Genomic DNA, 20,759 nt, shown 5'->3' on the forward strand with positions numbered 1-20,759 from the left:
CTTCATTTAAAATGTTTTTTTTCAAATGTATAGATGCATGTTCATCTCAGAAAGACGGAAAGAGAGAGAGAGAGAGAGAGAGAGTGAGAGAGAGGATGGCCGCGGCACTGTGGGGTATTGCGTCACTAGCTGTCTTTACTTGCGCAGGCTCTTCACATGGTGGTCTTTGGCTGTGAGCACACTTTGCACTCTGACTCATACATTGGTATCAGAGCAAAGCTTTAATAATATCAAACTTTTGACGTCATTGCGTCAAGGGCAACCTGAAGCTTAATTGAACAAATTGTGAGCCATTTGTCATACTGGAATTTAAAGAGAGAAAATAATAATATCATATTTCAAATGAAATATTTAAGAAATACAATCAATGCAATGGTAGCTGCTATATGAACCACAAACTGCCCCGCCGATGCTTACCGTCACCCTCCATTATTCGACGTTCTTAATTCAATGGATTTGTAAAACATTTAATTTCCCTGTTATAAAGTGAGGTCGGGCCTCGAGGAGAGCGGGGAGAAGAGGATGGGAGCGCAACAGCACTTAACTGGTTTTGTTATGAGGGTCCGATGTGTGCTCTGGCTGGCGTTGCAGAGCCCCAATCAGGTGCCATTACACCCGGTGTTTGAGAACACCATTGGCTGGTGGGGAATGGAGCTGTGCGCAAAACCAACCCCGCTGCTCCCACTCGCCTTACAGAAGCCGAGCTGAGAACATCATCCGCTTTGAGCGCTTAGGCGCAGTGATTACATCCTCACACAGTGAGATAGAGAGAAAGTCCCGTTATTCGCCAGCTTTTAATCAGGAGTTACATTTGTTAAGGTTTCGGCGGCGCGCAAAGAGGAGTTTTTGCCTTTTTCACTGCTCGTTTGGAATATGTTGTTGTGAGACTTAAAAGTGAAGAAGGGACACAGAGAGAAGTGGCTTTGTGTTCTGGCTCCAACCTGCAATGTTTGCGCTGACGCCAAAACTCACAGACCGCTGCAGAATTGATTAAAACAGAGAAGCTCGGATCAAATGGCTGTGCTTCTCACAGCTGAAACGACACGATGTTCCACTGACCCGAGGCAAAGGAAAGGAGTTTCACCATCGGACAGCCCTGTTGCTGTTTATTTCACTGCCTTTCTGCGGACAGAGGAAATGGGAAATGCTCATTGCTTGTAAAAAAAGGAATAACACTTTTTTGGTTTCGTCTTGAAGTGCACTTTGTGAAAGGGTGAGGAGATGATTTGGTTTCTATTTCTGCTCTCCATCCTGGATGGAGCTGTCTCTCAGCTACACTACTCCGTGCCAGAGGAACAGGAGCCTGGCTCCGTCGTTGGAAATATTGCAGAGGATTTGGGGTTGGACATTACCAAACTTTCCGCTCGCCGCTTTCAGACGGTGCCTAGTTCAAGAACACCTTATCTCGAGGTGAACTTAGAAAACGGTGCGCTTGTCGTGAAGGAGAAAATTGACCGGGAAGAAATCTGTAAACAGATTATCCCATGCCTATTGCACCTGGAGGTATTTTTGGAGAACCCACTGGAGCTCTTTCGCGTAGAAATTGAAGTGATGGATATCAACGACAATCCGCCCAGCTTTCCCGAGACAGACATTTCAGTGGAAATATCGGAGAGCGCGATTCCCGGGACCCGTTTCCCGGTCGAAAATGCCTTCGACCCCGACGTGGGCACTAACGCGCTGAGCACATATGCCATAACGAATAATAACTATTTTTACCTGGACGTGCAGACGCAGAGCGACGGGAACAAGTTCGCAGAGCTAGTGCTGGAGAAGTCACTGGACAGAGAGCAGCAGGCAGTGCATCGCTACGTGCTGACGGCTGTGGACGGGGGCATCCCGCAGCGGACCGGGACGGCACTCCTGGTCGTTAAAGTTCTTGACTCTAATGATAACGCGCCCACCTTTGACCAGACTGTTTACTCCGTCAACCTGCGGGAAAACTCCCCTGTTGGCACTTTGGTCATTCAGCTCAATGCCACTGATGTTGACGAGGGACAAAACGGGGAAATTGTTTATTCTTTCAGCAATCATAACGCCCCGCGGATAAAGGACTTGTTTAATATTGATGCACGAACAGGCAGGATAGAGGTCGCGGGTGAGGTGGACTATGAAGAGAGTAGTACGCACCAGATTTATGTCCAGGCTAAAGATCTCGGGGCCAATGCGGTCCCCGCTCACTGCAAAGTGCTGGTCAAACTCGTGGACGTTAACGACAACACACCAGAGATTGGTTTTAGCACGGTGACTGAATCCGTGAGCGAGCAGGACGCCCCGGGCACCGTCATCGCACTGTTCAGTGTCTCAGACCGGGACTCTGGTGAGAATGGACACATGAGCTGTGAGATATTAGGAGATGTCCCTTTTAAGCTGAAATCGTCTTTTAAAAATTATTACACCATCGTGACAGACGGACCGCTGGACAGAGAGAACACAGATTCTTACACCATAACTGTGGTGGCCAAAGACAAGGGTCAGCCCTCACTCGCCACCAGCAAGTCCATAAAAGTGCACGTGTCTGATGAGAACGACAACGCTCCCCGTTTTACGCAGGCTGTTTATGATGTGTATGTGACTGAGAATAATGTGCCTGGTGCGTTCATTCACGCTGTGAGTGCTTTAGACCCTGATATAGGACAGAACGCTCTTATTACTTACTCCATATTGGAGTGTGACATACAGGGTATGTCTGTGGACACTTATGTGTCCATAAACCAGGACACCGGCTACCTTTACGCGCTGCGCTCTTTTGATTACGAGCAGCTCAAAGAGTTCAGTTTCATGGTCCAGGCTAAAGACTCCGGTGCGGCTGAACTCTTCTCTAATGCCACAGTAAATGTGATCATCGTTGACCAAAATGACAACGCTCCTTCTGTAATAGCCCCCATCGGTAAAAACGGCACAGCCAAAGAACACCTGCCGCGCTCTGCGGAGCCGGGCTACCTGGTGACGCGCATTGTGGCCATGGATGCGGATGATGGCGAGAACGCACGGCTGTCATACAGCATCCTGCGGGGCAATGAAATGGGAATGTTCCGAATGGACTGGAGGACAGGCGAGTTAAGGACAGCCCGCAGGATATCTCCAAAGCGTGACCCGCAGGGCTACTACGACCTGCTGATCGAAGTGAGGGACCACGGGCAGCCCCCCCTTTCCTCCTCGGCAAGTGTGAGTGTAATGTTAGTGGACAGTGTGGTCGAAGGCCGCAGCGGGGATCGCGGCTCAGCCTCCAGGGCAAAGGAGACCTCCCTTGACCTCACCCTCATTCTTATCATCGCCTTGGGCTCCGTGTCCTTCATCTTCCTCCTAGCTATGATCGTGCTGGCCGTGCGCTGCCAAAAGGACAAGAAGCTGAACCTGTACACGTGTCTGCTGGCCGGTGAGTGCTGCCTGTGCTGCAGCTCGTGCTGTAGTAGAGGGGCTCGTGGCCGGAAACAGAAGAAGCTGAGTAAATCCGACATCATGTTAGTTCAGAGCACCAACGTGACGTCAGGGGTTGGCCCCGTGGGGCAGGTGCCCGTGGAGGAGTCTGGTGTGGGCGGTGTGGGAGGTGGCTTCGGGTCCCACCACCACCAGAACCAGAACTCCTACTGCTACCAGGTGTGTTTGACACCGGAGTCCGCAAAGACGGATCTCATGTTCCTCAAACCGTGCAGCCCCTCCCGCAGCACTGACACGGATCACACCAACCCCTGCGGCGCCATAGTCACGGGTTACAGTGACCAACAACCGGACATTATATCCAATGGCAGTATTCTCTCTAATGAGGTAAGATAAGCCTGAATCAGGCTCTGTCGCCGGGGGCTACACTTAACCCCCTTCAAAATGTATTCAACATGCACCAAACCAGAATTTAAAGGGTTAACCCAATTTTAAAGATCCGTCAGAAATAACCAGCTGTGTCTACTTCATGTTAAAGTATGTTATCCAAAAGTGCACAGCAGAGTGTCCGGGAGGGTAAAGTGGTATCTATTGGTTGTTCTGCACAGTGGCCTTAATCATCGTCGTGCGTAATGACTGATTAATTCAACTGTTCAATCCCATGTGGCCTTTTACTGTCACATCAGCCGTTATATGGCGCGCAAAAAACCCAAGCGTGCCGGAATTTGGGCATAACATTCTGTTTCTATAGAAAGGTCTGTCTTGTGCAGAGGCTCTATTTTGGTCACCTGTAAGGAAATGAGTATCATTTTGAATCCAAATAATATAATGTGCGGCTAGGAGAAAATACATGAAATACATGTATTCATTTATCCGAAAACCCAAGGACAGATAGTTTTGTTACATCAGAACGTGATTAACTTTCCCCCTTAAGCCCTTGTTGGTTGATGTATTATGTTATAGAAGACGGGGAGTGACTTGACGGCCCCTCTGTATAGCTCGTGAGCTCTGCTCGGGGAGCTGTGGAGTAAGGGGCTTTTTGTTGATTACGGTGAGACTGGAGTTGAGCCAGACAGCCAGTCACAGCCTTGCCTTTCCTGTGCGTTAAATATTCTGTGCACGACCCAGCACGGCAGCACCATGAACAAAGGTTGTTCAGTTTCAGCAACGGGCGGCTCAATCATTTACGCATTCAATTGCCGCCCTAACCCACTCTCTCCCCTGCTCCCCCCTGCTCTCGTCTCCTCTCGCCCACTCACTCAGCAAGTGGATGCGCGGATCGTGGGCACAAGGCCTCTAGATGCCACAGTTGAATCTAACTAACCACTGTATGCATATGTGTGTGTGGTCAGTTTGGTGCATGGTGTATGTCTCAGTATAGATATTAATATTTGTTCATGTGTCTTTCAGACAAAACACCAACGAGCAGAACTCAGCTATCTGGTGGACAGACCCAGACGTGTCAACAGGTAGAGAAAAGCACAAACACACACCTTATTATTAATAACGTGCAAAAACCTAGTAAGCCACAAATCATTCACTCTCAGAAGACCTGTAACATTCAATAGGCCCCATGGAGCCACAGTCTATTCACATATCAATAAAATGGAATATTACACCCATCAGGGCGGTCCCTGTATATTCTGCTTCGTTAATTGTGGCTTTGAGAAGCAACATGGCTCCCAATGTATCCATAATGTTCATCTTCAATTTGGCTTCAGTCCCATAACTGACAGAGCAGCGCCCATTAAAGCTCTAATGCTGGATTTCATTACATGCCATGTGTAACATTCAATTTAGAGACTTGACGGCCACCGTGACTCTTTTAATATGGTGTTGATTTCTAATATTTCTCCTTTCATCATCCTCCAACCCATATTGTATCTGGACCTCTCTCCCTGCCTTATTTTCTCACCTTTTTCCTTTTTTTTCCTGACATATCTCTCTTCACCCCTCCCTCACTGACCTGCCTTCTCCAGCTCGGCGTTCCAAGAGGCAGACATTGTCAGCTCCAAAGACAGTGGTCATGGCGACAGTGAACAAGGGGACAGTGACCACGATGCCACCAACCGAGGGCATCCAGCCGGTGAGCGACCCCTAAATCATCTTATTACACAACCCCACTCCTTCCCTTGGTTCCATAGTGTGTATGTTTTGCGATTGTGTATGGTTAAAATGCTGAACTGTTGGTGCGAATGGGTGGCTTTTAATTTTCTTAATTTGAGTGTGTGAAGGCCCGGGCTCCGGTGTTGCTGGTTGGCTGGCTGGCACAAACAGGCCCCAGAGGTGTTGATTGTATTTCACACCCCGGTGAAAAGGAGGAACATTTGGGGAGATCTTTCCCTCTCTCTCTCTCTCTGCTCCTTTCTGTTCCACCTTTCCCTTTGTAACTCTCTGCTGTTTGACTGAGTGGTGCTGAAAGGACAGTGACTTGGAGCAAATCAGGGTGATGTCTACATTGCCTTCGTGACTCTAATCAATAGATTCACTCAAGGGGAGGAAAAGGCATAGAAGCTAAATTGATATAATGATGCTTTCAATGAGCATGTGTATGCTGCTTTGTTTGTTCCAGAACCAACTGATCAGGCGTATCAGAAGCCTATTTATTATTTGATTTTATAATGAGTTGAGGTAAGTAGATCATGTAAGAACTATGACATATCCCCTCTAGTTCATGACTCTCTCTCTCTCTCTTTACACTTAACTGTGCAATATTTTGTCCGTACAAGGCTTTAGGTCCCGTCATAAGCCCCCGCCTGCCCTTTGTTTGCTCTTAAATTGTATTAGGTTAGTACCTGTTTATTGATCAAATTGGAGTCAGACAAAAAGTAGAGCAATACAAAAACTCATTTCATATTGAATTGCCCTTTTCTTCTGAGGGATTGTTGCACCGGGCTCTTGCCTAGGCCTGAGCCTGCCAAATATCATATCAGTGCTGCGAATACAAATAGAGCAGATTTGATAGGTGTTGTAGGATAGTGAATGAACCTCATCAGGCTGCACAGTGTTTGACATTATTAATGAACAAAGCCCAAAGTGAGAACTAATAAGCAGCGTTGGTAGTGTCACTTCCCTGGCTCGCTGATGAAACTGGCTGCGAGACTGAAATGCAGAATTGAAAGAAATCAGACAGACATGTTCCTCTACTCCTCGTGAATGCAACTTTTTGTAAAATGAATATTAGCATGGATGTTGATACATACATCATCAATCATTATGTATGGTAGAAACACCTGGAACAGCACAATAATGCAGTTTGACTGATTTTCACAACAGTTTTTAGCAGTGGTATACTCAAAAGGTTCATGGATGTGTAACTGATGTGATATGCATCCTAACCTACATGCAGGTAACACCAAGACTGAGAAAGTAATCTTCTTTTTGTGGAGTACTGCATCACATATTTTCTTACTGGTAACAAGACCACATTTATGGACCAGCAACATGTTGTCTCAGCTTCATTTGGCTCTGAACAACATTGATTTATCTCTCATGTTGGATTTATAAGGCAACAGCTTAGCACTCCATGGGAGGTAATATCACACGACTGGTTTCTTTGGAAAGAGGGAACTTGAGTTTCACAGACTTCTGTAAACAACAAAACCAGACAGAATGTGTGTGTGTTTATGTGTGTGTGTGTGTGTGTACAGGCTGACTGTTGTCTGATTCAATATGTAGGGGTTTGTACCTGTATGTAATGTGTTTCTGTGTGTGTGTTTTGTGTAGGAGAAAACAAGGCGAGGTGATGATGTCTGTATTGAGAAGGAGTTTTCCTCTGAGACGTTGCTCTGGGAAGCTTCAATGAGATTCTGTTCGAGAAGAGAAAGTGGTAGCAAGTTGTTGGCCCTCTGCCAGGTATATATTGCCTATATAGGCTTACGCAAGGCTCATTTGTCTCTTGCGATATGTGAGACTTATTTTACTGAGAAGGGACGAGAAGGTTGTTGGTCACTGGTGTGGGTTGTACACTATGTTTGTGGATGAGTTTTTGTGAACCTAACTTTAGGTGATTATTACAGAAAACTGAACCAGCAAGAGCAAAGGCTATTTATAGACCACATGTCTGTATGCTGTATAATGTATACAGTGTTTTTAAACATAAGCGACTTTTGTGTGCACATGCATACACAGATCTAGTAGTTGCTTTCTGTTTGTGTATGTTGTTTTTCTTACACATGTATTATCTTTCTCGGGTACGTGACAGGGTCTCATCCTTCATTCTGTCTCCCTCACACGTTGCTTCTCCGCAACACTCGGCTGATCAGTAATTCAGTTCCAGAACCTTTACATAGCAATTATCAAAGGAGGGTTGGAGGCAAGGTTTCCTCGTGGGACTGCGCCCGGCACATTCTCCCTTTTGGTGCTCCTCAGAATATTTCAAATCAAGGAAAAACCATTTCCAGTTGGCATATCATCAACTACACCTGCCGCAGCTTCCCGCTCGGCCGCTCGTCTGACACTTTAGAAAATAAGTCTCCTGACTTGGTTTTAAATCAAAGGGACACTGCCTGTGAGGCTGGGATATCAGCGGATACCTTTTAAAAAAAGCAGGCAAATGGCTTTTGTGAAAGCAGCATGTCTGGAGTGAGGCACTGCTGCATGAGGAGGCACTATGGCTCCACTATCACACCTGTTAGCACCCCTTATTCTTTTTTTACCTCAATGGATTTCAATAAGACATTTTTTTCTTAAATATCCCCACTTATACTTTAAGATGCTGGCAGAGAAAGGGAACAACCAAGTCTAAATGATATTCCAGATAAGAGGGGGATCAAATATACATCAGTGAAAAGATGTGGCATCACACAAACCTTCGATCAGCCGTCATGCATGACGGGCAGGAGACGGGAAATCATCATTATCATGACGTTTGTTGTGGTGAGAACAACAGCCGTGACAAATGGGACAATTAAATCACTTTGGCAACGGTGTATTAGATGGCTGATTATGAATTAGTGGCGGGCACCGTGTTGCAGTTTCCCATGTCAGTGAGCTGTCAGAGGAATTTAGCACCGAGAGTTTTGAAACACCCTCCGCTCAGGCCCGAGAAACTGATCCCTGACTCTGTGATCCATGAAACTTAAACAAATGTCTGCTTTATTTCACAAGCTCACGAAATGAAATGAAAAAGTGACCTTGCTCAAAGTGAAGGAGGAGAAGTAAAGAAAAGCATGAATGTTCTCCATTAAGGATGCGTGGAAAAGTCACTTAATGGAAAACCTCAAAGTTAAGAAAACATTTTATTAACATGATATATTCCTTTTGATCATTGATTTTCTGCTGATCAATTTCTTGATTATTAGTTTTGTCAATGATGTGTCATCTCAAAATTGCCTTCAAAGATATTCAGAGCTCCAAGACAAAGAAGATCAGAAAACACAGAGTTTATTTCCCACGTTAAATAACGACACAACACCTGAGAAAGGGTAATGACAGATGTCCTAAAATGTACACCCTCTAAACAGGATGAAATGGTCAAGATGTACAGAGCGTAATGGGTCACACTGTGGCTGAACTGACTGCCTTATTGAATGTCAATAAAAGTCAATGAAGGCGGTGAAAGGGAAAGATCAGTCGATTCGATTAACTCATTAAATGGACGACTTCAGTCCCTGCAAAGTGTCTTTCTTATCTCCAACTCAGAGTGTAACATGACATTTTCTAAACATTGTTAATATACCGTAGATGGGGGAGCATAATCATTTCAAAGAATTGAGTTCTGTTTTGAAATAAATCAAAAATACAATAGGACCATGTAAAATAATCACTATGAATACACAGAGTGTGGAGTGCCTTAATGGATATGTTCTTGTGTGAATAGGCTGCTCTCTCTGAATGAACTGCTCTTTGAACTGAATTGCACATTAAGTGTTCCTAACCCTGAAATGAATAAAAAGGAGGACAGAAGCCTTCTTCACTAACAGTACCAGTATGCATGAATATGCCTTGAATCTGCTTAAAAACAAGAACAAAATATGAAAAAAAGATGTTTTCTCACTGCCTCTAACTGAGGCCTTGAACATTTAGAACAGAACGCAGTAAGACTAATGGAAGTCCCAGCAAAGCCCTGAGAGCCATAAACATGCTCTGGCCGCGAGTGACACAAATATTATCCTTTCTGCTGAGAGATTTAAATCAGTGGACATCTGCTCTAGTCTGGCTGCAATGCTAAATTCTTTTAAAAGACTCAAATACAATATGTGTTCGTAAATCTGCATAATCTGAAATTTGATATGTGATATATAGCTTCATTTACACTTTATGCTTTTCGGATGCAACACATAAACTGGGCTCTATGTGTGCACATTTGCACAACGCCAATACATGTGTTTGCATCCGTGCAATAGGTTGAAAGAAGAATTTCTGTTTGTCAAGTTATTTTTTACATTTTGACCATCTTTCCTTTACCTTAAAACATTGTGCTTACAATTTCAGTTTCTTAGACATGAGGAGAAAATACATTGGCTACTACAAGTTTACAGATTATAGCACATTTCTGTCTCATTGGGAAATTAGTTGTTATGAAGATTTCTGCTGTACTCAATATCAGCTTTACTCCAACTAAAGCAATTAAGATCAATGTGGCAGAACCCTATTATCAAGTTCTCAATCTGTGTGGGTTCTGGCTTTTGGAACTAGCTGGCTAGTTGGAAATGAGTATTTCTTTTTTTGAGGAACTTTGGAAATTAAACGTGAAATGTAACTCTCTTAGAACCAAATATAGGACAAACACAACCTTGATATTGGGATGAATAGACCTACAAACCCCCTGCTTGAAAGAAAGTTGTTTTTTGTTCTTGAAAACCTTGCCAACCTATTCGCTTATGCAAAGTATTTTCAATTTACTTTTGTTAACAATGTCATCCCTAGTGGTGCGTTAAGTGTTATGGACAAAATTGAGAAAATTGAGAAAATGATCTGAATAAGTGAATTTAAAAAAAAAACATTACCCATAAGTGACGCATTCAAGAGGTGCCAGTCTACACATGCTTGTGTCTGAGACATAGCTTGGTCAAGGCTTTTTTTAACTGATACCATCAATCCAGAATCTTTGGTCTTACATTTGAAAGAGGTTTTTATCAATCAAATCTACTCTAAAGGGCAAGAGGCCATCTTGGCTCTTCTTCCCAGTTCAGTTGCAGTATATTAAACATGAAATCCCTCTCAGAGACACAGAACAATTTCTCCGTGTGGAACTACTCAATATGGCAGGTGCCGTCTTGTTCTTTTTTGGTCCTGGGAGGTCTATGGTTTACTCATCACAGCTTCACTGGCCAACTCTTTGCAAGGAATCTCTGTTACTCCCCTGCTGTCCTCGCTGCTGTCCAAATATTGACATTTGTGTCTGCTCTCTCTGCAGAGCACTGGAGGACAAGATGAAAAACAGAGGTATGGAGAGAAGACACACTCTACCTGGGGGACAAGAACGTTATTTTGTGTTTGTTTGAAAAAGAGAAAAGGGGATTAAGAGACAGGGAGAAATAGGCAAAGAGGATTAAATGTTGGAGAAAATAACGAGAGGCCGGGACAAAAACGGCGTGAAAGACGCACAGAGGGACTAATAGACACAGAGAAAGGTTGACAGACGGATGAATGAGTATGGAGGGAATTACTGCAAACCTGAAAGCAGCAGATATATGCCCTCAAAGTGAATTCAAACATGGAGCACATGCTTTTGGTGGATTTGTTTTCCTTAATTTCTGCTCCCTGTCGCTGGATGTCAGGCAGCACAATTAGTCAAATCATAAGGATTCAGGATGTTGAAACACTCGAGGGTGTAAAGAAAAAGAAAAAAAAACAGTGAAAAGTAATCCAGAAGAGCTGATTGCTTATTAGCAAGTTGATTGGGTTTGCATTGTGTAGCGTGGTTACACGAGTGTGTGTGTGTGTGTGCGTGTGTGCGTGCGTGCGTGCGTGCGTGAGTGTGCATGTGTTCTTCCTGTCTGATGAGGTCACAATGAGAGAGAAGACTGCTGGCAGGGCCTGTCATCGCCAGTCACTGTTTTGGTTGTTATTTTGCTTCCTGCCGGAGGAGGAAAAGGTGCTTCACGGGAATCAACAGCCACTGGGTGTCATGTGGTGTCACGGCCTGTCTGCCTGTTTTCTTGCGTACATTTACATATATCAGTGTTAAGAGAATATTTTAAGCACCTGTGTATTTGCAAACATATGTGTTGATGTTTTTTTTTTTTTTTTAAGTGAGTTGCCAGGCAAAAATCCATGTGTAGTTTAGAAATAAGTGATAAGTGAGTGACTGCTACAGACTATTACACCCAGAATACAATGTGCTCTGGTGCTTGTTTAGTAATATTCTGAGGGATGAGGAATGGGGAACAAATGGAGCCTTTCTCATAATACCATGATAATAACTCTGCATCCTGACCAGTATGCATATGTTCCATCTGCATAGTTGCATATTAAGTTTTGCACCTGTGCTTCAGCCTTTCTGCTGATTTGTCCATATGGAGTTAGATCAGTCTCAATATTCACCAATGTATTTCAATGCACACGCAAATATATTTCATTCTATATAAATATAAAACACAAATAAAAAAATAAGATTCACAGATGTATTTCTGATTCCCACACAAATATTTATAGTTTTGTATATATGTAATAGAAATCCACAAATATATAAAGTGTTCAGTCTGCATTTACAAACTGTTTGTCATTTGTGAACCTCACTGCATTTGTGTGTGGGATTTTTGAGACTCCCCTAGATTCACAAATGCATTTTGTTCAGCAGAGAAATGTCTGTAGCCAATCAGATGTCTCCTTTCTATTCAGCCAATCACAGTAGCGTAGATTCAAGGATATGATTTAATGTGATCACTTTAACGTTGCATCTGCGCAGACTAGCTGTCTGACTAAGTCATCTTTAATCTGACCAGCACAAATAGTCTCTGTGATTGTCGTACTATATGGAAAGTTGTTTATCGTGTTGGGTATATTGACTATGTGTCTTTGGTTTAACTGGTGTTGAATAAACTGGTGATATTCCGGCCGATGTGTTGGGGCCGCGGCTTTTGAAGGACCCATTGTTTACTATCGTTATCACGTTTACAACCAGACCAGGCTTCTGCAAAGTCAACTATATTTTATAGGTTCACAAATGACAAACAGTTTGTAAATGCAGCCTGAACACTTTATATATTTGTGGATTTGTATTACATATATACAAAACTATAAATATTTGTGTGAATCAGAAACACATTTGTGAATCTTATTTTTTTATTTGTTGATTTGTTTTACATTTATATAGAATGAAATATATTTGTGTGTGCATTGAAATACATTTGTGAATATTGAGACTGATCTAACTCCATATTTTTGGTATATTTAGAAGTGTATGCCTTTTAGCAATCACCCACTTCGTCCATGGAAAAACATAGACGTTAAGGCATTAGGTCAACACCCTTATGTTTTAGAAGTGCACATATATATGCAGAAGATCCAAGTAAAAAAATGCAATGAATATATGCTCCTTTAGAGACAATTATAAATATAGATTTAGTGTCGGTTGAATCACAGGGTCCATGCAACTAAATGCTGCACTCACTCACAGAAGCTGCCTTTCAGGGCATTTTCAGATTGCTGATTTTGTTCTCCACCAGATCATAGTGTGTTCCCTTCAGTACAGAGCTTCCATTGAAGCACAACCCGCATGTGCTAGGTGGTGATAAAAAGGAACAAACCCTTTGGCAGCAAAAGCACTGCTGGTGCTATATCTTTGGACCAGGCAGATGAAACAGAGTAAAACAGTCTCTTTATAAGAAAAAACATGCTAAATCTATTTGTGAAATAAAATACATGCAATTTTCAAGACACTGTCAAACATTCTGCAGCTATTTGCCTTCAAGCCAAGTGTTTCTGCAGTTTTACTCAGAAGAGTTTAAAAGCAGGTTGTAGGCTCATTATATCCCATAGGAAAACACAACTGTGCTGTTAATCCTCTTTTGTTCAAATCAAAGTTGAAGCATAATTGCTCATTTAGATTTTTCTTTTCAACATGCATTTTCTTTCATTCCGTAACTGGGATAGGCTCCAGCCCCACATCTCCATAGTTAGATAAGGATATAGGAAATGGCTTCCATACAGGGTTAGAGTATGAAACAGCTTATGTTTTCATCATGGCATTCTATAATCAAATGTGTCTCCCTCTCAGCCTACCTCTGTGTCACCCCTCTCCCATCTCCATCTGCGAGGGCCTGGGTCTCCCACTGTCTCCTCTGGTCATTTTTTATTTCCATCTGTGATTGCAAAGGTCTCCCCTCTCCCTCCTTTTGGTTCCTGCAGTCTTGCTGCTTCTCCTGCCTGCTGTCTCCGTCTGTGAAATCTGTGACTCCCCCGTCTGTTTGGCCCTTGCACTCCCTTGTCTGTAAGCCCTGTGTCTCCTCTGGCTCTCTGGGCACTGCACAGTCTTTGTTGCCTGTCTCGCTCCCTGTGAGACCTGAATTAGCAACATGATTAGATTCACACAATGCACACAGGCATACAAAAATAGAGCCAGTGGTAATTCTTGTGTATTGCATTTACATGTCCATTGGACGACATTTGTCCTCACAAAAACTCATATTTTACTAAATTAAAGTCAAAGCTTTACAAGTATTTTAATTTTGAATTATATCATGAGGGGTTTTCAAATGACAGAAAAAGAACTGACCACCACACACTCGCTTACACACTGACTTTTCTTTCCTTTCAGTTTGGGCTGCCTCTTGATAAGGGTGCTGTTTTGTTTCAGCAGCTTACCGGCTATAATTAAGAAAACATACATTAAAAACTGGTAACAAATATTTCTATAAATTATGATAATGGTAACATAACCAAACTGAAAGACAGAGAAGAAAATACAAAAGCAAAAATTTTTTTTTTCCTCCTCCAGTATTGAACCACTTATCCTTTTTAGATAAATTTTTGTTACCTTGATAGCGAGGACAGAAGAGACTGTGTGCAGTTCACTGTACTGACAGATACTTCTCTATTCAATGTTTCTTTTGGATCTTTTTTAATTGTCACAGAATTTGATCTGGGTTGGAATGTTTTTTTTCTTCCAAACAACATGCTGGTTATACGTCTTGATTTGATTGTCTGTTCTGATACATCTGCAGGTTGAAAGGAGTTTAAGATTCAAAACACAGCGGGGGTAAAAAAAAAACACATGTGCCATGTCACACAGTTTGAAGAGGCTTTTGTTAATCACTCTAAAGCAACAGAAATTATAGGCAGGGATTTTTCCCTTCTAGAATGTAAATTACACTCATGGCTTGTCGTCATGGGGACAATTCATATGCTCTTGTGAAAATAATGGATTTCAGTTGAATAGTTTTATTTTATTTGTCAAAGTATTTTTCCAACATTTTGGGTTTTAGGCGAGTATGTTGAAGTCATCATTTACAAATGTCTGAAATGCACAGACTTGTATCTGAGGGGGAACAAGGGAAGCAAAAGTGAAATATTTGACTGCCTGCTCCTTCATTTTTTTCTTGACACTTTCGCGGTACTTACCTCTTTCATTTACGGAGAAGATAATCCATAATCTGTGAAAGGCTGATATTTGGAGATTTAGTCTGAATGTGTTGGGGGTGGATTTATAATAGTATTTTTCCCCCTTCAAAGACCAGAATTGAATACACACAGGTCTTTTCTTTCTTATATTTTGCCCATAAATATAAAGTTATCTTCATTCTTCTTTTTTTGTATGATCAATCTTGATTATGAAAAGTAATATTCTGGTTTATCCCTCGAGGATTAATCCTTTGTTCATACTCAGTTACACAGCCTGGTATCTTTTGATATGTAGACGTATACTACATTGTTTGTTGTGTGTTGGTCTGCTTTTTGTTACAGATAAATGATGTCATTATCAGTGAGATGGATCAGATGAATAGACTTGTGTAAATGGACCCTTTGATCTGGAGCCATCTCAGTTTATTGGAATTACAGATTACATATCTTTGTTTTTTTTGTCCCTCTTCCTTGATGTATCCCTTTTTTTTTTCTCCTCTAGCCTTAAACTGCTCATCTTTTGCTTTGATGCCGCCATCCTCAACGCTTCCCCACATTGCCGAAGCTTCATCTGAAAGCTGCAGGAGAACTAAGACTCCAGCACGCAAATAGAGTCTCATTATTATGAGGACTTTGTTCAAGTCTCATGTTCTTTTCTCTTCTCTTTTATAATCTCTCTGCCACCCCCTACTCTCCCCTTTATTCTTTCTAAGAGAGTATAATGAACATAACTGGTAGCTACTTCCTGCTGGTTGTGTGTGTGTGTGTGTGTGTGTGTGTGTGTGTGTGTGTGTGTGTGAGAGAGAGAGAGAGAGATAATGTGTTATTCTATCATATCATTTCAAATGTTAATTTAATCTCTTTATTTTGATGTTTTGTTTTTGTGCCAATTACAGTCTTTGTGGACTTGCGTCGGGATGATTGACGTTGTAGTTTGATTACGCAGCCAGTGAATATTGTGTTGGTATTTGTGAGGCATTTCTTAAGATAATTGTGTTTTTTTTTTTTGTGTAGCGATGATGGAATATAGATCCACAGTTTGTCTCTTGGTGTTTGGAAATCAATTGTGAGTGTGAGGATGTTGATGTGTAGAGGGGTTGAAATGTTTTCACAACACCACATCACTTTGATTGCACATTTCATTTGAAATGAATGAGGTGAGGATGAAAAACAAACAATTCGCTTCATCAATGTTGGCCTTGTCTTTTTGATGAATAGCTTTCGCTGCACTTTTTCTGCTTGCGACATTGGCAAATGATTGCTAACTTATGTTCTCTCTCCTGGTCCCTTTTCTCATCTCCCCCTCTTCCACTCCATATATCTGTACTACATTTCCTTTCATGCTCCTTCTCCTGTCTTTTGACTTTTCCTTTCTTATATCATCCACATTTTCATCTTTCCACTTCACTCTTCCCCTTCTCCTCCACCTGTATGTTCTCTGCAGGTGCTGACCTTTTCTCAAACTGCACGGAGGAGTGCAAGGCCCTGGGCCACTCCGACCGCTGTTGGATGCCATCCTTTGTGCCGTCTGACGGGCGCCAGGGACCAGACTACCGCAGCAACCTTCACGTTCCCGGCATGGACGCCACGCTGCCCGACACTGAGGTACCCTCCTCTGTCAACCTCTCCGATCAACTCACCATGACCTCGTCCACCGTCTCGACCGCCGATAGGTCATTCTCCACCTTTGGCAAGGACGGTCAAAGGTCACAGTCACACCACAGTCTTCACCATCACCTCCATCAGCAACAGCAGCAGTACAGCTCCAGCACGCTAGAGAGGAAAGAGTATGATAGGGGGACTCTACCGTACAAACCCACCTTTCTCTGTGAGTATCAGTATGAAAGTTCCCTGGGACCCTACGACTTTGGTCTGGTCCAGTACAGATACTAAAGGAGGGGACCATGAATCTGCCTCTTGATTCTGATCTGGACTTTTGATGTTGTTCATCAACATTTTTTTTTTAAAGGAGCTCAAAAGATAAAGCTTTATGTTTTGTTGATCTGATTTCTTTTCTGTTATTATACTTTTGTTTTTTATGTAAAAAATGCAATCTATCATTGCTAACTCCTTCTCCAAAACCCACTTTGAAAAATTTATAATCTAACCCCATCCTAACCCTTCCAATGTTTGTAACCATGCAATTTATTTTTAATAAACAGAATCTGAATTGGACTCATTTCAAGCTGCTGTGGCCCCTTTTTCTTTCTTTATTTCCTTTTCCTCTAAATTTCCCCACAAAACGCCCCCCCCCCCCATTAGCCTTTTGAATCTGATGCTCATATAAGTAAAGGTCATCAACACAACAACATGTCACATTATTTCTTGCCATATTCATAAACCTACAAATACATGCTTCTTTTAGGTTAGGACACAGTGCATAGAGAGGGACATATAAGAAAGATTTGTTCATGTTGTAAAGGCCATCTGTTTTCCATGTCCAGAGTTTTGATCGTGCAAAATGACTTCTCTACTTAACAGCCTGAAAGGTGATATACAAAATCAATCCTGCATTTTCTTCACAAGGATTCAAGTCAAGTCTAATGTATATATGTCTGCTTGTTTGTGGATCAAAAGTTGGGCCAGATAAGCTGTCAACCCTGAGGTCGAGATTCTTAATGTGCCAAGTAACACACCCACGTTTTGTTTAAGAAATGGAACTTCTTTAACAAGGAAGGGTTTATATGGCAAATAAAACATATTGACATCTATTGGAATAAATTTGAGTGCCCCACTTGCACTTTTTAAGAAGCACAATGGGATTCTTTAGAAAAGGCGGGCAGGACACGTCTCGCAGCTTTCGATTGCTTTCCAAGCTCCACATCACATGAATATTCTATTAGTTCTAAGAGGAGAGAATTGATTCGCTATACACATTCAGTAGAGAAGTCATTTCCAGTCAAGTCACCACCATGTTAACCACCATCCTCCATGATACTGCATGCTGACTGTGAGCTGTCTCTCAGGTAAACGATGAGCACTATAACCTAACCTCTTTTTCTCCTTGTTTGCGTCTTGGCAAACAGAGCCAAGCAATTTTCCTCTTGCACATCAGGTCTGTGTGAAAAATAATTTGTATTTAGCCTTAAGGTGCGAGAGCCTGCTTTGCTCCAAATATAGCAGCCCGAGCGTCTGCTCATCTTGTCTGCCTCGGAGGGTTAGGATAAATGCACTCCATATTCGCACAGTTGAAAACCCACAACTTTTTATATTTCATTTTACATTTCTGGTTTGTGATTTATCCTGCTTTTCCTAGTATGTTGCAATAAATAAACCTCGAGCGTTTATGACAAAGGTGTTGTTCATCAGTCTGAAGTAAAACATTTTTTGAGAATAGTCCCAGAGGCAGATGCTCTATTAACCAACAGGCATCATGTTCTACTTTTAAAAATAGCATTGTATGCTACTTCTGGCTACAGCGATGCTCTGATCACCAGGATTGCCTTGATAAAGGCTTTATAAATGTTTAATGATCCATTTTGGATAATTAATGAAGCAATTAGTGGTCTGTGTATTTTCTATGCATGCATTATGTAGCCACCAATTTTTTTTTAACATTTATCATCCCTGATGGACATGTTTTTAGTTTTAGCATCACACTGCACAGAGCAGCCTTAATGGTATATAAATAACTTCACAGAGAGAGCTTTGTGGCATGTATCCATTCAAAGATGGTATTTTGAGCTGACTGTGTCACATTAAAAGTCTCTAGGGATAAGGTGCCATTTGTCTTAACAAGTGTATTTTCTGTTTTTCAGCCCGCAAAAGGATTTGCTAGCTCATTCCACGTGGACCTGTCAGAGACAGCGTGAATTTCTGTGCTAGACCACCAACACTGAAGCTAGTGACAGCGAAATAAAACGAAACAAACAACAACGTGGACACAGCAACCTTGGTTAAGCTTTATTATCTGGGTTGGCGAGCTGTAACAAAGCCTTGGCAGTGGTTGCCGAGGGAGGAGGGAAAACATAAATACTGAGTAGCTGTAAACCTCTAGATATCTGTGGAACAATCCAAGGCCTTATTCTTCTCAGCAGGACTGAGATCAGGGCCACTACACATGACATGTGGAAATTATAAAGTCATCAGCAGAAGTAAAGAACTGAAATAGAGGAATTACAAAAACAAGAAGACGAGGGACCGATGAACTCAGAGTGGTGTCTTCTTTTGGGGACTTGTGAACATTTTGGAGTGAACCTCCAGAGATCTGTGTGTGCCTGTTTACATGAAGAAAAACAAATGTTTCTGTACAAACTTCAACCAATGTTACACAGAACCCTTTAGCTACAGTCTTTCTATGGTCACCACTAAGCCAACTGTACAGAGACTCAGGGGGGGAGGGGGACCGTGTGATAAACAGAAAAACAGAGAAACAGCATTAGACGAGCAGAGAGAAAAACAGAGGAGGTGTTGTACAGGTGTAAAATGACATTCAAAAGATGGGGACATGCAGAAATGATGTGCAGTACTATAAATTCTGTAACTCTGTTTTTTTTTTACTTGACTGTCTTTATATAACTTCTCTTTTTTGTTTCAGTTGTTCTTTCTGTGTGGTTAAAGTGTGCAGACTCTAACATATTCCTACTTACTGTTACGGACAGAAACGTGCGGTCTTGGAGACGGGTTCAGTCCTCTTTCAAGTTTAGCCACTTCAGGAAGGAGATTTTGACTTATACACTGTGTAGAAAAGGGCGCCTAAATAATCCTGATGTTCAGTTTACCAATAAAGAATCACAAATGTGAATGTTCTCATTTATAAACTAGTGATTTAACAGTTTTCCGAGTTCCTTCCTGAGCTGACTGCAAAGAAAGGGAAATGACCAATTAACAGGATGTGTGCCACTGGCCTATACATAAACAATCAGACACACTCAGTGGTTTTTATCATGTGCAAAAGTGTTTACTGTGCTATTTTAAAAGCGTATAAATGAATATAAATCTATATATAACTATATATATATAAATATATATATATATATACAGTTTACTTTTTTCTGAAAACTGTGTAACCATTGGTTAGTTTCTACACCTCATTATGTCATTTAATCTAATTATACCAAGTGCTACAAAATCAAGACGTATTGATTCAAATGAGAAGGAGCTCACACACCTTCACATCAACCAAGGATTAAGTTGATGTTCTTATTTGTTACTTCTTTTCTGTTCACAGACGCTAGGCCTTGTTGTGTGTAGCAAAGACACCAGTTGAGTTCTTTTGGCCTGTTGTGTATTTTAACAAGCGGAGTGTGTGTTGATGTACAGAACAGAGGACTATCACAATGAAGCTAGATATCAAAGGTTTTACAATCATACAGGAGAGGTATACACAGATAATGATGGACATAATCAGGCAATACCAGGTCAGGTGAAACGTATTGCATTATGCACACTAACACATGCACACTCTCACACACAAACACAGGTCAAGTGGTGATAAATAAAACGTGTCATTAAAGTTCTCTAACGTGTGTTTTGTCATGTTCACGTCATGAACACAATGTCAATGAACAGAATCAGAAGGAAAATAGTTTTTTAGTTCGCATTGTAGCTGCTAATCATCTTCATCTATTAGTTAAGCATGTTCTCAGGGTAAACGGCTTAGAGGATGTCATTAGTCTGTATAGTTTATTAACCATAGTACTTGATCGGTTGGTGGTCCTGCTTTCAAAATAATATATCTTCTGGTTGACATCAATGTTTTTACCACAGTTTAAGAGAAGAAGAGGATATCCCCACACACTTGCTTGAATGTCCCAAAACGTTTTATTAATTGCAACATTTCGACCAATGTTCTCCTTCAGGTTACAATTTACCAAAGTTTATAACAATCCATCAAATGGCAGTAAAACAAAATAAAAGGGCAATATGTT

At 41.8% G+C, this 20,759-nt stretch overlaps 1 protein-coding gene across 3 annotated transcripts; it reads left to right on the plus strand.

Moving 5' to 3' along the window:
* Positions 1-674: 674 nt before the first annotated feature.
* LOC109989808 (protocadherin-10) lies at positions 675-20,348 on the plus strand. Of its 3 annotated transcripts, none has more exons than XM_020641682.3 (5): positions 675-3,768; positions 4,792-4,850; positions 5,361-5,467; positions 16,334-16,717; positions 18,648-20,348. In XM_020641682.3, the coding sequence occupies exons 1-5, from the start codon at positions 1,222-1,224 to the stop codon at positions 18,665-18,667; spliced, it is 3,117 nt and encodes a 1,038-aa protein (XP_020497338.1). In that variant the 5' UTR covers positions 675-1,221; the 3' UTR covers positions 18,668-20,348. The 3 variants fall into 3 exon arrangements, with proteins under 3 accessions (XP_020497338.1, XP_020497339.1, XP_020497337.1); XM_020641683.2 differs by having other exon boundaries at positions 16,334-16,494; XM_020641681.3 differs by lacking the exon at positions 18,648-20,348 and having other exon boundaries at positions 16,334-17,074.
* Positions 20,349-20,759: the final 411 nt, after the last annotated feature.

Source organism: Labrus bergylta, chromosome 1 (genome assembly GCF_963930695.1).
Source record: "Labrus bergylta chromosome 1, fLabBer1.1, whole genome shotgun sequence".
In the NCBI taxonomy this organism is placed as follows: Eukaryota; Metazoa; Chordata; class Actinopteri; order Labriformes; family Labridae; genus Labrus; species Labrus bergylta.